The sequence below is a fragment of the Chelonoidis abingdonii genome, chromosome 8 (genome assembly GCF_003597395.2).
Source record: "Chelonoidis abingdonii isolate Lonesome George chromosome 8, CheloAbing_2.0, whole genome shotgun sequence".
NCBI classification, from domain to species: Eukaryota; Metazoa; Chordata; order Testudines; family Testudinidae; genus Chelonoidis; species Chelonoidis abingdonii.
Window position 1 is genome coordinate 28,889,127 of NC_133776.1, and position 18,777 is coordinate 28,907,903.

Genomic DNA, 18,777 nt, shown 5'->3' on the forward strand with positions numbered 1-18,777 from the left:
AGGCAGAGATTTGGTGGTAGGAATTCTTTTTTAAATTGCCTCTTTAAACCCTGATGCAGCACCTCCCTTGGTAAATCTGTATAGTCACGGCCCATTCCTGCCAGGTGGTGACCACCTCCAGAGAGTCTATAATTGAGAGGCCACAGCATTTTGCTTGGGATGCTCACACCTCTGGGGAGTAGTCCTTAAACATGTGGCTCTCTTTAGGACTGAGAATTTACATGCATTTCCGTAACACCTATCATAAAACACTAGACACACCAACAATCAGTACTTAAAAACACCATTTACAAAGGCAGCAGAGAATCCTGTGGCACCTTATAGACTAACAGACGTTTTTCCACTACCTGCGTCTGACGAAGTGGATATTCACCCACGAAAGCTCACGCTCCAAAACGTCTGTTAGTCTATAAGGTGCCACAGGATTCTCTGCTGCTTTTACAGATCCAGACTAACATGGCTACCCCTCTGATACATTTACAAAGGATATGCAACATGACGCAGCATCAACAACAGTAATTGATTTATCAGTTCACCAAAACTGAGATCCTCTCCACTAAATCCAGTTTCCCTTAGAAAAACCTTGCATAATAGAAAAGCTTTGCACATGAAGGTCTATAAATTCTGGTTTTGTGGAACAAAGGGTGACATTAAGTTTGAGAGGTGAAAGCTTTCATCCTATAATGTTTTGTCAGCAACCCCTACGCATGGAAATATAGGAATTGTCAGACCAACTGTCCCAGCTGATATCAAATGTTGGAATGGAATACAAAGAGAGAGCTAGTCTCAGGAAGGTTGCCTTCACTAGAAAATGGTGTGATGTGGTTTGAACATGACCATGTAGAGTTGAGTCAGCTGACAAGACTGAATAACACTCAGATCCCTTTCCTCAGTACTCCTTCCTAGGCAGTCATTTCTCATGTTGTATGTGTACAACTGATTGTTCCTTCCTAAGTGGAGTACTTTCCATTTGCCCTTATTGAATTTCATCCTATTTACTTCAGATCATTTCTCCAGTTTGTTCAGATCATTTTGAATTTTAATCCTATCCTGCAAAGCACTTGCAACCCCTCCCAGCTTGGTATCATCCACAAACTTATTTGCTCCATTATCTTTCTGGGTACTGAAGTTAAGATGACTGCTCTGTAATTCCCCAGGTTATTCTTATTTTCCTTTTTATTGATTGGTACTATATTTGCCTCTGGAATCTCTCCCATCTTCAATGACTTTTCAAAGATAATCGCTAACCTAATGGCTCAGATATCTCCTTGGTCAGCTTCTTGAGTATTCTAGGATGTATTTTATCAGGCCCTAGTGACATGAAAATATCTAACTTGTCTAAGTAATGTTTTAACTTGTTCTTTCCCTATTTTAGCCTCTGATCCCACCTCATTTTCACTGACATTCACTATGTTAGAAGTCCAGTCAAAACCTTTTTGGTGAAAACCGAAACAAAAAAGTCATTTAGCACTTCTGCCATTCTCACATTTTCTGTTATTGTTCTCTCCCACATTGATTAATGGGCCTACCTGTCCCTGGTCTTCCTCTTGCTTCTAATGTATTTGTAGAGTGTTTTCTTGTTACCCTTTATGTCTCTAGCTAGTTTAATCTCATTTTGTGCCTTGGTCTTCCTAATTTTGTCCCTACATACTTGTGTTATTTATATTCATCCTTTTATCTTGACCTAGTTTCCACTTTTTGTAGGACTCTTTTTTTGAGTTTCAGATAACTGAAGATCTACTGGTTAAGACGAGGTGGCCTCTTGCTGTACTTCCTATCTTTCCTATGCTGTAGGATAGTTTTCTATTGTGCTCTTAATAATGTCTCTTTAAAAAACTGCCAACTGACTGAACTGTTTTTCCCCTTAGACTTGCTTCCCATGAGATCTTACCTACCAGCTCCCTGAGTTTCTTAAAATTTGCCTTCTTGAAATCCATTGTGCAGTTTTCCCTCCTACCATTCCTTAGAATCATGAACTCTACCTTTTCATGATCACTTTCACCTAAGCTGCCTTCCCCTTTCAAATTCTCAACCAGTTCCTCCTTATTTGTCAAAAATCAAATCTAGAACAGCCTCTACTCTTAGGCCTGGTCTACACTGGGGGGTGGGGGGTGGGTTTCGATGTAAGATACGCAACTTCAGCTATGGAAATATCGTAGCTGAAGTCGACGTATCTTATTTCAACTTACCTCCCGTCCTCACAGTGCAGAATCGACATCTGTGGCTCCCCTGTCGACTCTGCTACTGCCGCTCACTCTGGTGGAGTTCCAGAGTTGATGGGAGTGCATTTGGGGATAGATATATCGTGTCTAGATATATCGATCGTAGTCTGGACATACCCTAAGTGTCTAATGCTGTCATCTAATGCTACTTTTAACAGTCATGTCAAATACGGTAACGTTTTCTAGTGAAAACAAGTGTCGAGCATGCCAGTGACACTACAGAAATAATAAGGGACACAAAACCCAAACTATGAAGGGCTAAAATCTTATCAAGTGGGTAGCCAGCCTTATTCTGTTAGCCAAAAGGTGAATGGTCTTCAACTAATGGTGCTTGGGAAACCCCAAAATTGTCACTGAAAATTTTGACTAACTTTATCATCAGGCATAGCAACTCAAAGAACATATTGCAGTAAGCCAATCTGGAGAAGACAAAAGTACAGGCTTTTGACAAGGCCTTAGTCAAGCACAGAGATAACAAAAGCAACTATGGGGGGAGAGGGGGGAGGCTACTGAACATCCAGAAGCAGTCAAAGATCCTATAGGAAGTCTAGATTGTAAATTGTAAGATATCCTCTCTGCCATCTCTCTTGTTTCACTAATAGAGCCAAATTCTGCTCTAAACTCACAGATGCTACTCAGCTGAAGTTAATGGGGTGCACTAATGTGCAGAATTAGGCTTACATTTTTAAGCAGTGACCATGCGTTAATTGTTGTACAAGATGTAAAATACAGACAGACTTTACCTTGGAACTGTTATAAATGAAATAAAAATACATGCTCATGACTATCCTCCTTGCATCTGAAAGCATTTTACAAATCTGAAATAGCTAAGCCTCACAACATCCCTGTGAAATAAATATTATTAGATCTATTTCATAGATGAGTGAACTGGAGCACAGATTTGTTCAGGGCCCACTCCTCCAGGTGTTAAAAGCTCCTCTCAAGAGACGATGAGTGCCCTAATGTCTCACTGATATCAAAAGGAGTTTACGTTGTTCAGCATCTCACAAGAGGTGCTTGATATCTTGCTGGTTTGGGCCTTTAATGACTGGATGAAGGTCAAGCAGCCAGTTTGAGGGATAGCTGGTAATAGAACCTAGTCTCCTGCTCTATCCACTAGTCCAGGGGTTGGCAACCTTTCAGAAGTGCTGTGCCAAGTCTTCATTTATTCACTTTAATTTAAGGTTTCACGTGCCAGCAATACATTTCAACGTTTTTAGAAGGTTTCTTTCTATAAGTCTATAATATATAACTAAACTATTGTTATATGTAAAGTAAATATGCTTTTTAAAATGTTTAAGAAGCTTCATTTAAAATTAAAATTAAATGCAGAGCCCCCTGGACTGGTGGCCGAGACCTGGGCAGTGTGTCACTGAAAATCAGTTCACATGCCGCCTTCGGCACATGTGCCATAGGTTGCCTACCCCTGCACTAGACCACATTGAAACAAAAAGGAAGTAGATCTTTAGATGTGTAAAAACAGTGTACCTAAACTACAGGCACAATTTACAAGAGCGGTGTTGCTGGATCACTTATGTCGTTATTATTTTTGCTTTTAGGAAGAAGACAAGCCAGCCTTCTATGTATACAATGCTGTAACCCAAGAGAAAGTGCCCATTAAGGGGAGTTTTTATCTTCTTGCTACAAAAGTGTCCCTTTTGAAAACACTGGTAACCCTGAAATGTGGCTTTCCAAATAGTGTTTATTGTCTCAGGACTCCAGAGGGCAAGGAGATGTATGACTGCAACACACTGAACGATTACCAGTTAGATATAGGTATAAGATGGTTTTATTTTCACTACCTACTAAATACAGCAATGTTGACCAAATACGTGTCTATAACATGTCAGTTTTCTGTATTTAAGGAATTATTTATCATTAAGTTTGTATTTAGGGAAACCTGAAGAGCATTAATATTATTGATACTTTTCTAATGCAGATCTCAGTATTTAAAAAAAAACATTTTGGGTCATATGATGCCCTTCAAAATAAAAAAACATGAAATGCAGGTGGAGAGACAAAAATTAATGATGCACAAAAGGAACCCATAATGTACTTCTGCATGCCTTTGTAACAATATTGGGCCTGCACTTGTACCATTGTAAGTTGGGACTTCTTTCACTGGAGCTGCACTGGTATAAAACTGGTGTAAGGGAGGGAAGATTGAGGATTATCGGACTGAGTGTTGCTTGTAAGATAGGAGAATACACAGAAAGCTGCAGAAATCTTGCATACCAACATATAAAATTAATGTTATCCCTGCAAACTCACTGTGCTCTAGTCCCCGTCCACCTCTCAAAGGTGTTAATCTTGCCCATTACATCAGTGGTTGTCAACCAGAGTCCGGGGCCCCCGGGGGGCCACAAGCAGGTTTTAGGGGCCCTCCAATCAGGACCAGCATTAGACTTTCTGGGGCCCAGGGCAGAAAGCCAAAGCCCCACTGCATGGGGTTGAAGCTTCAACCACTCAAGGTTGAAGCCGAAGCCTAAGAAATGTAGCTTCGCTGGGGCCCCTGTAGCATGGAGCCTCGGGCAATTGCCCTGCTTGCTACCCTGTAATGTTGGCTCTGGCTTTTATATGCAGAAAAACAAGTTGTTGTGACACAGGTGGATCACTGAGTTTTTATTGCATGTTGGTAGGGACTTAGAAAGAAAAAGGTTGAGAACCTCTGATTACATTACTCCTTAGATAGCATACTGACTTTGTATGTTATGGACAGCTGACCAAAGTCCTGTCATTTTTAAATTTAAAAAATACAGTAAAACCTGTGTTATCTGGCACTTTACCAACCAGAAAGCTCTAGAAACTGGCATTTCTGATATCTCCAATACAAATCTTCAATAGGGTTGCCAGGTGTCCAGTTGTCCCTGCTGTTCCTAGGTGGAGGAATGGCCATGGGGGCTCCATGCATTGCCCCTGTCCAAAGCATTGACTCCGCAGCTCCCATTGGCCAGGAACTATGGCCAATGGGAGCTGCGGGAGTGGCACGTGCGAGCCGTGCCTCTGCCTAGGAGCTGAGGGACATGTTGCTGCTTGCGGGGAGCTGCCCAAGGTGACCGCCGCCTGGATATGGCACCCTGAAACCCTTCCTGCACCCCAACCCCCAGCCCTGAGTCCCCTCCTGCACCTAACCCCCCTCCCTCCATTGGTAAATATAACTCTTAGTTAACTGGAATTTTTTACTAATCTGCACCCCTGATTCCCACAACATGCCAGATAACAAAGCTTTTACTGTAAATGGAAAAAATGCCAGTGAAGTTTTCTGTTAGGTCACTATGCTGGTGACCAACCTAACCAACAAACCAATCTAAATGTAGGGTAAGCTATGGCCCAGTGTGTTAGCCCCATGCCAGAATTAGAATTCATGGCTTCCTAGCTCGTGCTGTTTTGCTTAGTCTGCTACACCAGAGATACTCAGCCTTCTTCCACCTTGCGTCCCCAAACCAGCAAGAGTTTCTTGTAACAACCTAAAATCTCTCAATCTGCTGTGGTCAGAAAATATTGAAGGATTAATATCAAGGCAAGAAATCATGCCTAATGAGGGCATCCACAGTTTTTGTTTTTTAGAAGGCACATAAACCCCCCATGCTCTAAGGCACGAGTGGTTAGACTGGTTGGTTGGAAGCCAGGACTCCTAGTCTCTGTCTCTGGATATCCCAACAAGCCACTTGAGCACAGCACCTACCCTCCCTGTACCTTGGTTTACCCATTGGTACGAAAGAAAAACAAATAATGAAATTAATCACACAGGACATGTATAACTATGAATGACAACCAATAGTACAGATGAGGGCACAATTTCTTCCCTCATGTCTACTCCATATAAACCATTCACTTGTGTGGAGGTGGATCAGGCTTCATGGGGACTACTCACATGCTTAAAGTTAGGAATGTGTACCTTGCTGAATCGGTGCCTATGTAAAGGGAGAATTTACCCCACCATAACTTTCTGATGCCTGAAAAGCAGTAGATTATCATATGGTTTATTTTTCCCTGAAGTAGAAAATGTAAGTTTGTGGATAAATATATGGAATAAATTAGCATGTTAATATAGACTTAAACATACCATAGTCCTAAGTCTGGAGAGTGAATATGAAATACAGACCAATACTGCACCTTGTATAGTCAATTTATACCGGTGTAAAATACTACTATTATGATCTGATAATGCTTTACACCTACTCGAATGTGCATTAATGTAGATGGCTATACAAGGTACAGGGCAATGTTTAATTTGGCCCTATAACCACAATATTTAGAAAGGGAATAAATATAAAATAACCCAGACAAATACAAATTTACAAGCAAGTAATGTTTTGTTTCTAGGAGTATCTTAGTTGCTGGTCAAACACACATCTGATACCATTTATACAGTATTACAAAAATAAACATTCACCAGCAGCCAATCTAAATGTAAACTGCTTATAAAACTGTTCAGAAAAAAAGCCCCAGGACTTGGTCAACAGTATACATACAGCAACTGAACCACTGAAATCATGAGCTAGGTAATCTGATCAATAATTCTACTATCTTGGGTATGGATATTTGGTGCAGGGTCCCGAACCCAGTATATACACAGTAACATTCCAAACCAGAACAGAAACACTTTAGCGATCCAAAACTTAGAAGTCCAGTTTTGCAGTCCTGATGCATTCACAACTGCTGTTCCAATCATTGCAAACGTAGGAGTTTCTGTGCATGGGAGCTGTCCGCACTCACACTGATTTAACGCCCACATAACTCCATGGAGTTTAAGTGTGAACATAAAATCAGCCTGCTAGGAACAGGCTCTAAACGATTACATTTAGAATCTCACAGCCTGTCTGATATTTGCAGTTTTAACACTGGTCCCACTTCTACCCCCAGAAACCAGTGGATGTTACAGCCATGAAAAAAAGATCAGGACTGAGACCAGAGTACTTTTAATGCCTTCTAATGGAAGTTTTAATTATAATACTTCCTAGAACAGGAAATTCCTGCTGAACTTCACTGCCCCAGATCTTTTACAGGAAGTTGGGTCTGTGACTATGTTTAAATGGGAATATCAAATTATAGCGGATTATTAGTAGCAAACCTCAAGGTCCTTTCTTACTTACCATTTATCTGGGTTTTTTTTAATTTTGATTTAAATAATAAAAGACACCTATACAGAGGCTTTAGGTGCCCTGACACTCAATCACATTTACAACCTAATAGTTCCAGTGGCGTTAAAAAGCAAACCATCAGACAGGAACAATAGCACAACTTAACTAGCCAGCCAGCTACAAAAAGCTCCTTTCAGCTTCCACCCATCATTCTGAGAACATATCCTCAACCCTCTCTAACACCTCTTCCAATAGACAGTCTTTGCTACGTGCCTGAAAGGTCACAAAATTCAGCCTATTTCAGACCAAGTAACCAATCAATATCCCATCTGTGTGCAACAGACTGCAAACATCTCCTTTTTTGAATATAAACTAGCCAAAACTAACACCTTTTCAGATTGTCTGGTAGTTTGGTAAATTCACAGTGTTAGGGGGCTTATATTCTCTTTTCTGGCCAGCCACTAGAGGACAAGCTATTCGCAGGTGTGGCCTGACATTCCCTCCAGTGGAGGGTTGTGATACACACACACTTCAGCCAGTAGGTTGCAGACAAATATCCTTTAGATGCAAACCGAGAGGTTTAGACTTTTATAAATTGCAAAAATAACAAAGCTGGAAGCAAGCTAAGTGATTGCATCTTGCTGTTGGTAGGCACAACACTTCGTCTGGATGTGTGGGATGGATGGAAAGAATTCCTGATTGGGTGCCTCTTAGGAAACAAGCATACAGTCCAGCGCTTCCTGTCTGATGAAGAACCAGTACTCAAGTATGTTAACTAATTGCATTTGGTTTTTAGCTCATCATAATTTCTCCAGTCCAAGCACCTCTGTTCCCTAATAATGTCTTTTGAAAATTGATTATGTCTTGGATTTAACTGCCAGTTTACTTTAGTTTTTTAATGTAAGGTGCTATTCAAGCAATTGAAATATCTCCTAAAGAGAGTATAGCAAAAATATCCTCATAATATAAAAAATACATCAGCTACCATTTTAGTAATTTGGAGCCTGATCCACATTGATTTTAGTTGACTGTGGATCATGCTTTTATTTTACGACGAGTGTATGTATTTTAAAAAGTCACTCTTATTTGGACATTTGGGAATTGTAATGACATCTCTGAAGACTGTCCTAAAGATCACCATCACTTCTTCACAATTGTTTTTAATAAACTGTTCTTGCAACGAAGCATTGTTTATACTAGCCTTGTAAAATTCTACTTGCCCATCACCTGGAATGAATTTTTCCTAGGCAAGTAAAATATAATTAGTTTTAAGTTGTTATGGTAAAGGGGACCAGGTAGCTTTTGTGACTGTGCCAATACATTTTCATGGAGAATTTGCAAGCCAATGCCATATTTAATGCTCCCTTAATAACTCTGAACACATATAGACTATATTGCAGTACATAGTTTTGGTGAGAGATACAAAGGAGAGAAAGGATCCCAGGACTTATCAGTGCAAGGGAAAAACATCCTATTACTGACCTAACAGGATAAAGAAGATCATTTGACTGTGAATGATCTTTAGACATGACATAACACAGTAAGATTTATTCTAAATTAAATGCAGTATACCAGTCTTTGCCCTCGTAAGAAATCACAGCACTGCATGATAGTGTGGCACCATGTTTAGAACATGGCTACAGACCTTGTGGAACTTCTACAGTGTCCCTTTGTGGTATCTAATTATTAATGCACTGTAGGAAAAGGGCAAAGTATGAATAACATACTTGAACGGAGTATTAAGCTAGAATAGAGTAGCTCTCTATCAGTGGAATTGTAATGAAAGATGCAATGTAATGAAAATATTCGTCATATGGATTACAGTATACGAGATAGTATCTCACTGTCGATGTTACTCCATACCTAGATTGTGGTTATAGTCTAAGAAGGTTTATTTTTCTATTTAGTGACAGTGGCTTTGCATAACAAGTGGTTTCTACTGTCTTTACCAAGAACAAGGACACACACAACATAAGGAATTGTTAGATAAGAATTAGCCAGACAAGTCTATTCTCTTTACATGTATTTTAACCCTCTTCCCCTATTTTGTACCTGCATCATTTAATCTCCTCCCCCACTTTTAAAATGTCCAACTATTTGTCTCTGAAATACTTGCACTCTTTTTACACTGGTCTTTAAAGATCTTTTGTACTCATCTCACATTTTTGAATGTCATGTGGATGTGAAATGCCTTACCGCGTGTAAACTGTAAATCCTGTTCCACTTTATGAAATCCCTCTTCACCCATGTTACCTCTAGAGCAGGGATAGGCAACCTATGGCACGGGTGCCGAAGGCGGCACGCAAGCTGACTGTCAGTGGCACTCACACTGCCTGGGTCCTGGCCACCGGTCCAGAGGGCTCTGCATTTTAATTTAATTTTAAATGAAGCTTCCTAAACATTTTAAAAACCTTATTTACTTTACACACAACAACATTGTAGTTATATATTATAGACTTATAGAAAGAGACCTTCTAAAAACATTAAAATGTATTACTGGCACGTGAAACCTTGAATCAGAGTGAATAAATGAAGACTCGGCACACCACTTCTGAAAGGTTGCTGAGCCCTGCTGTAGAGGGTCATCTTAAAATCTTCTCTCCACAGACTGTAAAATCGGCATATGCCTCTGTTTTCATTTGTGGATAACAAATATGATCAACAGTGACTAAGCCCTTTTAACAAAGGTACAAATTACGTATTCATATGGGAACCATATTATCTAATCAGCCCATTAGAGCACAAAATTATGAGGCTTACAGACATATCTTGGCATATGTTTGGCTGAATATTTTTGTGCTGTCATTCTGCAAAGAAATATACATAATTTTGAAAGGCAGTATTTTTCTAATGTTATGTTGGATTTCTTTAGTTTCTTCTGTTAAATTATTTTTTTGCATGTTTTTTTTTTCTTTTTTTTCCAGATATCAGAAGAGGGTGGCTCTTTACATGGCAGCATTTTTTGGGCACCTTGAGCTCGCAGCATGGATCCTGAAACAAGGAGTGAGACCCAATGCGGCAGTGGGTGTTCATCCCTACCAAGAATGGTGTCAGGAAACACATCATCCAGATGTAACTAAATGTCCAGTTCATGCAGCTGCAGAAGCAGGCCAACTAATTATACTGAAGGCCTTTGTCAATTATAGTGTGTTCTGCTTAGAGTGCCAAAATCCAGCAGGGCAAATTCCTTTGAACATATGCATCAAACACAAACATAAGGATTGTGTGCTATATTTAGTTACCAAAATGTGGTCAGTGGTTTCTTATCCTAATTTATCACTTCCCATGAAGATCTACATTAAATTAAAGCAGTGGCTGCTTAAGGCTCAGAGTCACATCCTTACCACAAAATGGCTTAACCAGGCTGCAGTCTTCAGAACACGAGTGGGGGACACTGTTATCGTGGATGGCTTCACTAAGACAAAAATGACTTCCAAAGCCAGGATCAAGGCAGCAGGCAATATGGACTATAAGTTACCAAACCTAACTGATCAAACTCCACATGGGAAAGAGTCATGTCCCTTGACAGTTACAAAGGGGGAGCAAAAAGTAATAAAGCTCAAATTACCTCCGTTGAAAGATGCAAATAAGCTCCCTAACATACACAGACTTCACCAAAAGAAGTATATTAGAAAGAAGGCTGCTCAGCGTAGAAAAGATGAAAGTATGGACCAAAACATGTGTTTAGCTAAAGTTCCTTTGCCCCCTATTTCTAGCCTCAGAAATTCACGCCCTCCTTTCTACTATTCAACACCTAATGCTAAATTGCTCTTAAATTCCTCCTCTGAGTGTTTCTCAGAACACAATGGAAGAACTCCAAGAGATAATGCAATCTACTGCTTAGCTATTGCCAGGTATTGTATTCTCTTTTGTTTTCCTTCTTTATGTATGTCCCTCCCAGGTGCTTATATTTTCTTTTCCCAGTGTTTGCTCATGTCCATTCCACATTACGTGTGGGTGCACCCCAGGCACAGTCACTGGAGATTTTTTCTTCAGTGGTATTGATTGGAACCGCTTTAGCACCCTCTGATGCTACGCGCTCGTGCACTGGTATAAGGGACCCAGATAGACTGCACCTTCTCAGTTCCTTCTTACCACCCAAATGGTCACTGGAACAACTCCTCTTGCCTTGGCAAGGCTTTCATCTAGTGGCTTTGTTATTCCCTTCTTTCTTCGCAAGTTTAGTTACCTTTAGTGTATGTGTGTGTATATATATATACACAACTTCAGTGTGTATGTATAGTTAGACCCCACAGTTGCATAGAAGGCCATGCCTCAGTCTCCAGACTTCAAACCCTGTGCCTCCTGTGGCAAGCCTATGCCAGTGAGCGACCCAGACTCCAGCTGTCTGAGGTGTCTGGAGGAGGCTCATGTGCAAGAGCATTGCCAGATCTGCCACCAGGGGTGGGTTGTGGAATACATATCTGCAGCCACATCTCAAAGAACAACTGTTACAACGGGTAAGTAACTGTATTTTCTAAGTATAATAATATGATTTGATTTATAGTTCTGTTTTGTCCTTGTTATTAAAATGCATGAGAAAAGGAACCAAAATACGTAGAAGCTGATCCAGAAACTATCAGGTTTTTTAAAACTGTATTTTGTTTGTGTGACGTTACAACTGGTCACTAAGGGTTTTTAATCATGGACTGCTGAATTATAATTGGCACTTTCTTGGAAGTTACAGATAGCCAATATTTGCAGAGACAAGGTGGATGAGGTAATACCTTTTATTGGACCAAACATCTGTTGGTGAAAGAGACAAGCTTTCGAGCTACACAGAACTCTTCCTTAAGTCTGCGAAAGGTACTAAGGTAAATGATCCCTTAGAATATGTGCTAACAACTTATGCTAAACTATCCGTTTGACCTTGTATTTAGCTGTGACACTCTGAATACCTTTTCCTGACCTGAGGAAGACTCTGTGTAGCTTGAAAGCTTGTCTCTCTCATCACCAGAAGTTGGTCCATTAAAAGAACGATCATTTTCCCTCCAGAAACTTTTTTTCTTCCTTTACTGTAATTAATGAAACTGAGGTGTAAAAAGGTCCTCACTCACCTTGTCTCTCTTATACCCTAGCACCTACACAGCTACAACAACATTACGATAGATATTTGCAGGAAATTTTTGTAGGATATGTTTGAGGGATTACTGCCACCTACTGGTAGCAGTTATTAGCATACATATCGGTTACAACTGAGGCCTTGTACTGAGAATAATCGTTGATGGAAGAACAACTTTATGTGACCAGAATCCTTGCACTTAACCAATGCCCTTCAGTCTAGAAATATAAGTAGTAAGATTCAGAGAAGGCTGAAAAAATTCTTAAACAACAAACATAGAAGAACTAGGTACAGGGGTGAAAGTAAGGCAGTATGGGCCAGTTCAGCGTACCAGTAAAAAGTAGGCACCAGCACCGGCCCATACCGCTGACTTTAAAGCGCTGCCACAGCAGGGATTTAAGGACTCTGCTTAAAGCGCTGCCAGGGCAGTACTTTAACGTTGCTGCATCTTTTGCACCCCCCGTCGGCGGCCCTGCCGGGTCCCTACCAGCAGGGCTGTCAATGGGGGGGTGCAAAAGGGGCAGCAATGACCCGGCAAGGCTGCTGATGGGGGGTGCAAAAGGGGCAGCCAGTGGGGCAGGGCAAAAGAAGTCGCTTCCCTGGGGTTGTGATTTAAAAGGGCCTGGGGCTCCAGCCTCCGCTGCCACTGCTGGCTAGAGCCCCAGGCCCTTTAAATTGCTGCTGGAGTGCAGATGGACTGGCTGAGGGACGCTGACCCCAGCCCCGCCCCTTCTGCCCGAGGCCCTGCCCCTTCCAGGTGGGCCAGAGTGGCCCCATACCGGTAAAAGCTCCATTTTACTTTCACGCCTGACTAGATAACACAGTAAATTATGAGTGAGGAAGTACTACACATTCCCAGGAATATTAAACATGCACAATAAGAGGGGGGTTATGCAAATTATGCAGAAGAAGTTAATAAGACACTTTTAAAGGAAAAATAATTACCTTGTTGAATCTGCAACTAAGTGAAGACGTCAGAATTTGGACCAATATAAGGGAATTACGTACATGCCTAATTTTAAGTACCATTGGCTTCAAAGACACTCCTCATGGACTTAAGTGTCTTGATAAATTAGGCTGTTAGTGTTTATTCAGTCAATGGGAATTTGTCTCAGTAAATGTTGAGTCAGGATCTGGCACATTGTTATTATCTCCTTTCGTTTTAAAAATCAAACTGTTGGGAGGAGGGTGAACTCCTTTGCGCTCAGGGGAAAAGTCGCTGTGAAACTGTTAAAGGGCAGAAAAATGTCAAGAAAAACAGATGATTTTGAATTGCTGTTAGTAATAGGTAGCAGGAAGAATCTGTCATATTTTTTTTTATGGCTGAAAGACAGGAAGAAGAGAAATGTATGATTCCAAGGTGCAAATGGAAACATTGAAAAGTGTGAAGTGAGCCGATGCCAAGCTTGAGTCTATTTTCACTAAGCGATAACTCAGAGGTTCCCAAACTTTTTGCTGGCATGACCCCGTTTTAATGAACTATTTTCTCCTGAGACCCCAGACAGCATTGAGGACTCCTTTTTGGAGAGCAAAATGGCATTCTCTGCACAGCGTGAACTTGCATGCCCCATACACATGAGGTTATGCCGCATGGAGGACGCCATTTTGCTTTACAAAATGGCGTCTGCCGCACAGTGTGACCTCATACTTATGGCACATGCAAGGTCACACTGTGCAGAAGTAGGGTGACCCACCTGTTCCTAATTGATCAGGACAGTCCCAAAATGTACATTTCAAGTCCAGGTCAACATTTGTCCCAAATTTCCTGCAGTGCCATTCTGCGCCTGCCCGAGGCTCAGTGGTGATGCCAGCCTTTCCTTGGTGGGGTGGATGAGGTGGGCCTTAGCCTCCCCACAGGCCATGAGTCCCTGTCCCCTGCTCCTCCTCTTCCCCCCAAAGCCCTGCCCCTGGCCAGGCCAGAAGCTGGAGCCAGGCAGTAATGAGAACCACCCAGGGAGCCCAAAATGCTGTGTGAAGCCCTGGATGATTCACCTGCCCTGAGTGGCATGCCCCAGGGACAGAGACACAGGCCAGGGACTCCTCTTGGGCACCCTGACCTCCCACCCAGGGCAGATGGAGGGTCCAGTGCTGCCCACCAAGGCCGCCGGGGGCGGGGGGGAAGTGGGGCAATTTGCCCCAAGCCTGCAGGGGCCCCTACAAAAATATAGTATTCTATAGTATTGCAACTTTTTTTTATGGAAGGGGCCCCTGAAATTGCTTTGCCCCAGGCCCCCGAATCCTCTGGGCAGCCCTGCTCCCCACTGCACTCCAGGATCCCTAGGCGGCTCTTACCACTGCCCAGCTTTGGCTTCTGGCCTGGCCAGAGCCTCAGGGGGAAGTGGAGGAGCCGAGGGGCAGGGCTCCTGCATGTGTCCCATTTTTCCATGTTGAAAGGGTGATCAGATATAGTACCTATCTATAAAAATGGGAATAAGGACAGCCCAGGGAATTATAGACCTGTCAGCTTAACTTCAGTACCTGAATTCAAACAATCAATTTGAATAAGGTAAGAATCAACATGGATTTGTCAAGAACAAATAATGTCAAACCAACCTAATATCCTTCTTTGACAGGATAACAAGCCTTGTGGATGAGGGAAAGCAGAAGATGGTGATATATGTTAACTTTAGTAAGGCTTTTGATATTGGTTTACATGACCTCAGAAACAAACTAGAGAAATATAGCCTAGATTAGCCTATTATAAGGTGGATGCACAACTGGCTGGAAAACCATACTCAGAGAGTAGTTATCAGTGATTCACAATCAAGCTGGAAGAGTGTATCAGTTGGGGTCCCACAGGGATCAGTTCTGGGTCCACTTCTGTTCAAATGATTTGGATAATGGTATAGAGAGTATACTTATAAATTTTATGGATGATACCAAGCTGAGAGGGATTACAAGCTATTTGGAGGACAGGAGTAGATTTCAAAAGTGGAACAATGGTCTGAAGTAAATAGGATGGAATTCAATAAGGACAAATGCAAAGTACTCCAGTTAGGAAGTAATCAATTGTACAAATAGAAAATGGGAAATGACTGCCTAGGAAGGAAGGACTGCAGAAAAGGATATGGGGGTTACGGTGGATCACAGACTAAATATGTGTTAAGAATGTAATAGTGTTGCAGAAAAAGCGAACATCATTCTGGCATGTATTACCAGGAGTGTTGTAAGCAAGACATGAGAAGTAATTCTTCACTCTACTCAGCACTGATAAGACCTCTGCTGGAGTATTGGGTCAAGTTCTGGGCACCACAGTTTGGGAAAGATGTGGACAAATTGGAGAAAGTCCAAAGAGAAGCAACAGACATAATTAAAAGTGTAGAAAATATGACCGATGAGGAAAAATTGAAAAAAAAATGGGTTTGTTTAGTCTGGAGAAGAGACGACTGAGGAGGGACATGGTAAGTCTTCAAGTATGTAAAAGATTGTTAGAGGAGGGTGATAAATTGTTCTTCTTAACCACTGAGGACAGGACAAGAAGCAGTAGGCTTAAATTGCAGCAAAGGAGATTTAGATTAGACATCAGGAAAATCTTTCTAACTGTAAAGGTAGTTAAGCACTAGAATAAATGGCTTGTGGGTGCAGGGGGTTGTGGAATCTGTCATCTGAAGTTTTTAAGAACAGGTTATACAAACACCTGTTGGGGTGATCTAGTTAATGCTTAGTCCTGCCTCAGTGCAGGGCACTGGACTAGATGACCTATTAAGGTCCCTTCCAGTCCCCCTACATATCTATGGTTTTCTGATTCTAATCGCCATTCTTAAGTAGTAATGTGGCACTTTATTGTTAGATCAACCTCCTTCCCCATGTTCAGGTGTTCCTATATCTCTGACTGCTAGAACCTGGGACTGGAATTCAGTAAATTGCTCTGTTCTGTTCATTCCCTCTGAAGCATCTGACACCAGCCACTGTCAGAAGACAGGATACTGGGCTAGTTGGACCATTGGTCTGACCCAGTATGACTGTCCTTATGTAGTAAAACCAATGGTAGGAGTGTGGAGGAGGAACACCCTACGTGGATTTCTGCAGAGTTCTCTATTAATTGTTGGAAGAGGGAAGGTTGCCTTGTCTTTGGAGTGACTGGCTGTTCCACCTCCATATCCCTGTACAGAAGCCCTGCACCTTCCTCTCGCTTCAGTGGAGATGCACAAACAAGACTTTTTCTGGCCAAGGCTGCCCCCAAGCAACCCCCATTGGCTGGCAACAGCAAACTGTGGCCACTGGGAGCTGTGGGGAGCCATGCCTGCGGACGATCAATGTCAGCAAAATGTCTCACAGTCTGTAATCAAATTACCCTGATGGGCTGCATGCAGGCTGCAGGTGGGACGCAGGTTGCCCACCACTGCTGTAAAGCCATCCTTGCTGCAGCTGCTGTCCCTAGCACCATGCTGCACCCCTGCCTTCCAGACTGGCCTGCCCAGGTGCTATGTAGGTCCCAAACTCTGAGATGGGACACAGGGTGCTGAAGTGGGGCATGGCCAGGCAGATCCCCATGAGGAACTCGTGTGAAGGAGCCAGTCCCACAGCAGCAGCAGAGAGGAGCAGAACTGGCCGCCTCATTGCCCACTCAGGTTTGGCCCCACCACCAGCCCTCTGTCAGGATAGGGAGGGCGATAAATGGTATTGCAATCTGGTGCAGGGGAGTCGCAGTGCCACTCAGGTTTGGCACCATGTCCCTTCCATCATGACACGAGGCTAAACTTCAATAGTGCTGCAATGCCCATGCACCTAGTCACAACACCACTCACTCAATTTAATCCCTGTGACACTCCCCCCTCTGCTGTTATGACCAAATCTGAATGGGCAGTGGGATGGCCAATGCTGTTCCCCCTCACTGCTGGCCAGCAGTATGCACCGTGCTTAACATGAATATAGCTGTAGGTGCCACAGATCTCTGCTCTAGCAGAGGAGACAGATGCATGAATCTGAAGGCCATGAGCCGGGCCACAGACAGACACATTCTATTACCAAAACAGTAGTGTATGCATTGTGTAAATGAATCTGCTGATTCAGACTTTGGGCTTATGCTCTATCAAAACTGTTTGTTTCTTTTTAGGCAATAATATTAAACAATCCTTGAGGATTTCAGAATAAAATATATTAATACTAGCACTAGCAATATATGTCTCTAGCTTGACAAAGTAATGTGGTAATATGATAAAAATGCTTTAAAATATACCTCGTGAATGCGTCTTTTGAGGTTATAAAAATAATACTAGATGAACGGTCACTATAGATAAAAGATGCGTGAAAAATTGTTTTAATTTATAACTGGATAAAATCTATCATATTTCTTCTTTACTGTTATTTCCCATACATTTAATTTTTCTAAATTTCCTGTGAGCAACTGTGTGTCTAACTTGTGCAACTACTCCAGCAGTTCCAGTGTGCACTCATATCAGGTTGCTGCTCATGGCCTGTTTGTATCTAACTATATAATATGCACATTCAGTTACTTTCAATCATGGTATTGTACACACAAATTAGACAACTAATTGTGCATAGTCAGACTGATAATCAGGCCATTAATGAGAAGAATTGTATATTATGAACTTGATCTTGCTTACTTGGGAAAAATACCCAGTCAAGTCAATGGAAGTTTTGCCTGCGCAAAAGGTGCAAGATATACCGTATATACTCATTCATAAGCCAAATTTTTTTAGTAAAAAAGGAAAGCACCAGAGAAGGGGGTCGGCTTATGAATAGGAAAGGAGAGGGAGAGGTGGGACACAGCCCCTCTGCCCAACAGAGGGAGCAAGTAGAGGCAGCACAGCCAGCAGAGACAGAAGGGAAGAGGTGGGGCCAGAGTCTCTCCATTTCTGGCCACACTGCTCTCCCTTCAGCCTCTGAAGCAGCTGCAGCTCCAGGGCTGGCAGCATAGGCGTATGCAGCACATTTCATTAGGGTGTGCACCCAGGGAATTTTATTTAATTTTTTTAAAGGCAAACATCATAAAGGCTGGGGTGCGGGAGGGATGCAGGGTGTGGGAGGGGGTGTGGTGTGCAAGAAGGGGCTCAGGGCAAGGGATTGGGGCAGAGGAGGGGTTCGAGGTGCAGGCAGGGGGCTCAGGGCAGGGAATTGAGGGGCAGGGTGCAGGAGGGGTTCGGGCTCCAGCCTAGCACTACTTACCTGCAGTGGCACGGTCCCTACCTGCCTGTCCTGGCCCCATGCCGCGCCGCTCACCACATCCCTGCACGACCCTGGGGAGGGGGCACAGGGCTCCACACGCTGCCTTGCCACGCCTCCGGGTGTGACGAACTGGGACTGTTCTTAATGTTTGCTCTGAACACTGTGTTGGTGCCTCAGTGTCCCCTATGCAGTTCTTAAGTATCTAGGTGGTGGGATAAGGGTGTGTGATTGCTGCAGAGCAAAGGGCCAGTGCACCTAAAGGCCTGACACTCTGTCTCCT

The 18,777-nt window shown here is 42.6% G+C and overlaps 1 protein-coding gene across 2 annotated transcripts in view; it reads left to right on the plus strand.

Moving 5' to 3' along the window:
* The window catches only part of ANKUB1 (ankyrin repeat and ubiquitin domain containing 1), a 35,800-nt gene that overhangs the window by 9,844 nt on the left and 7,179 nt on the right, over window positions 1-18,777 (plus strand). For both annotated transcript variants that reach the window (XM_075068472.1, XM_032806241.2), the window contains exons 3-5: window positions 3,782-3,998; window positions 7,958-8,072; window positions 10,231-11,160. In XM_075068472.1, the coding sequence (XP_074924573.1) occupies window positions 3,956-3,998; window positions 7,958-8,072; window positions 10,231-11,160 (1,088 nt within the window). In that variant the 5' untranslated portion in view covers window positions 3,782-3,955. The remainder of the gene's footprint in view (window positions 1-3,781; window positions 3,999-7,957; window positions 8,073-10,230; window positions 11,161-18,777) is intronic.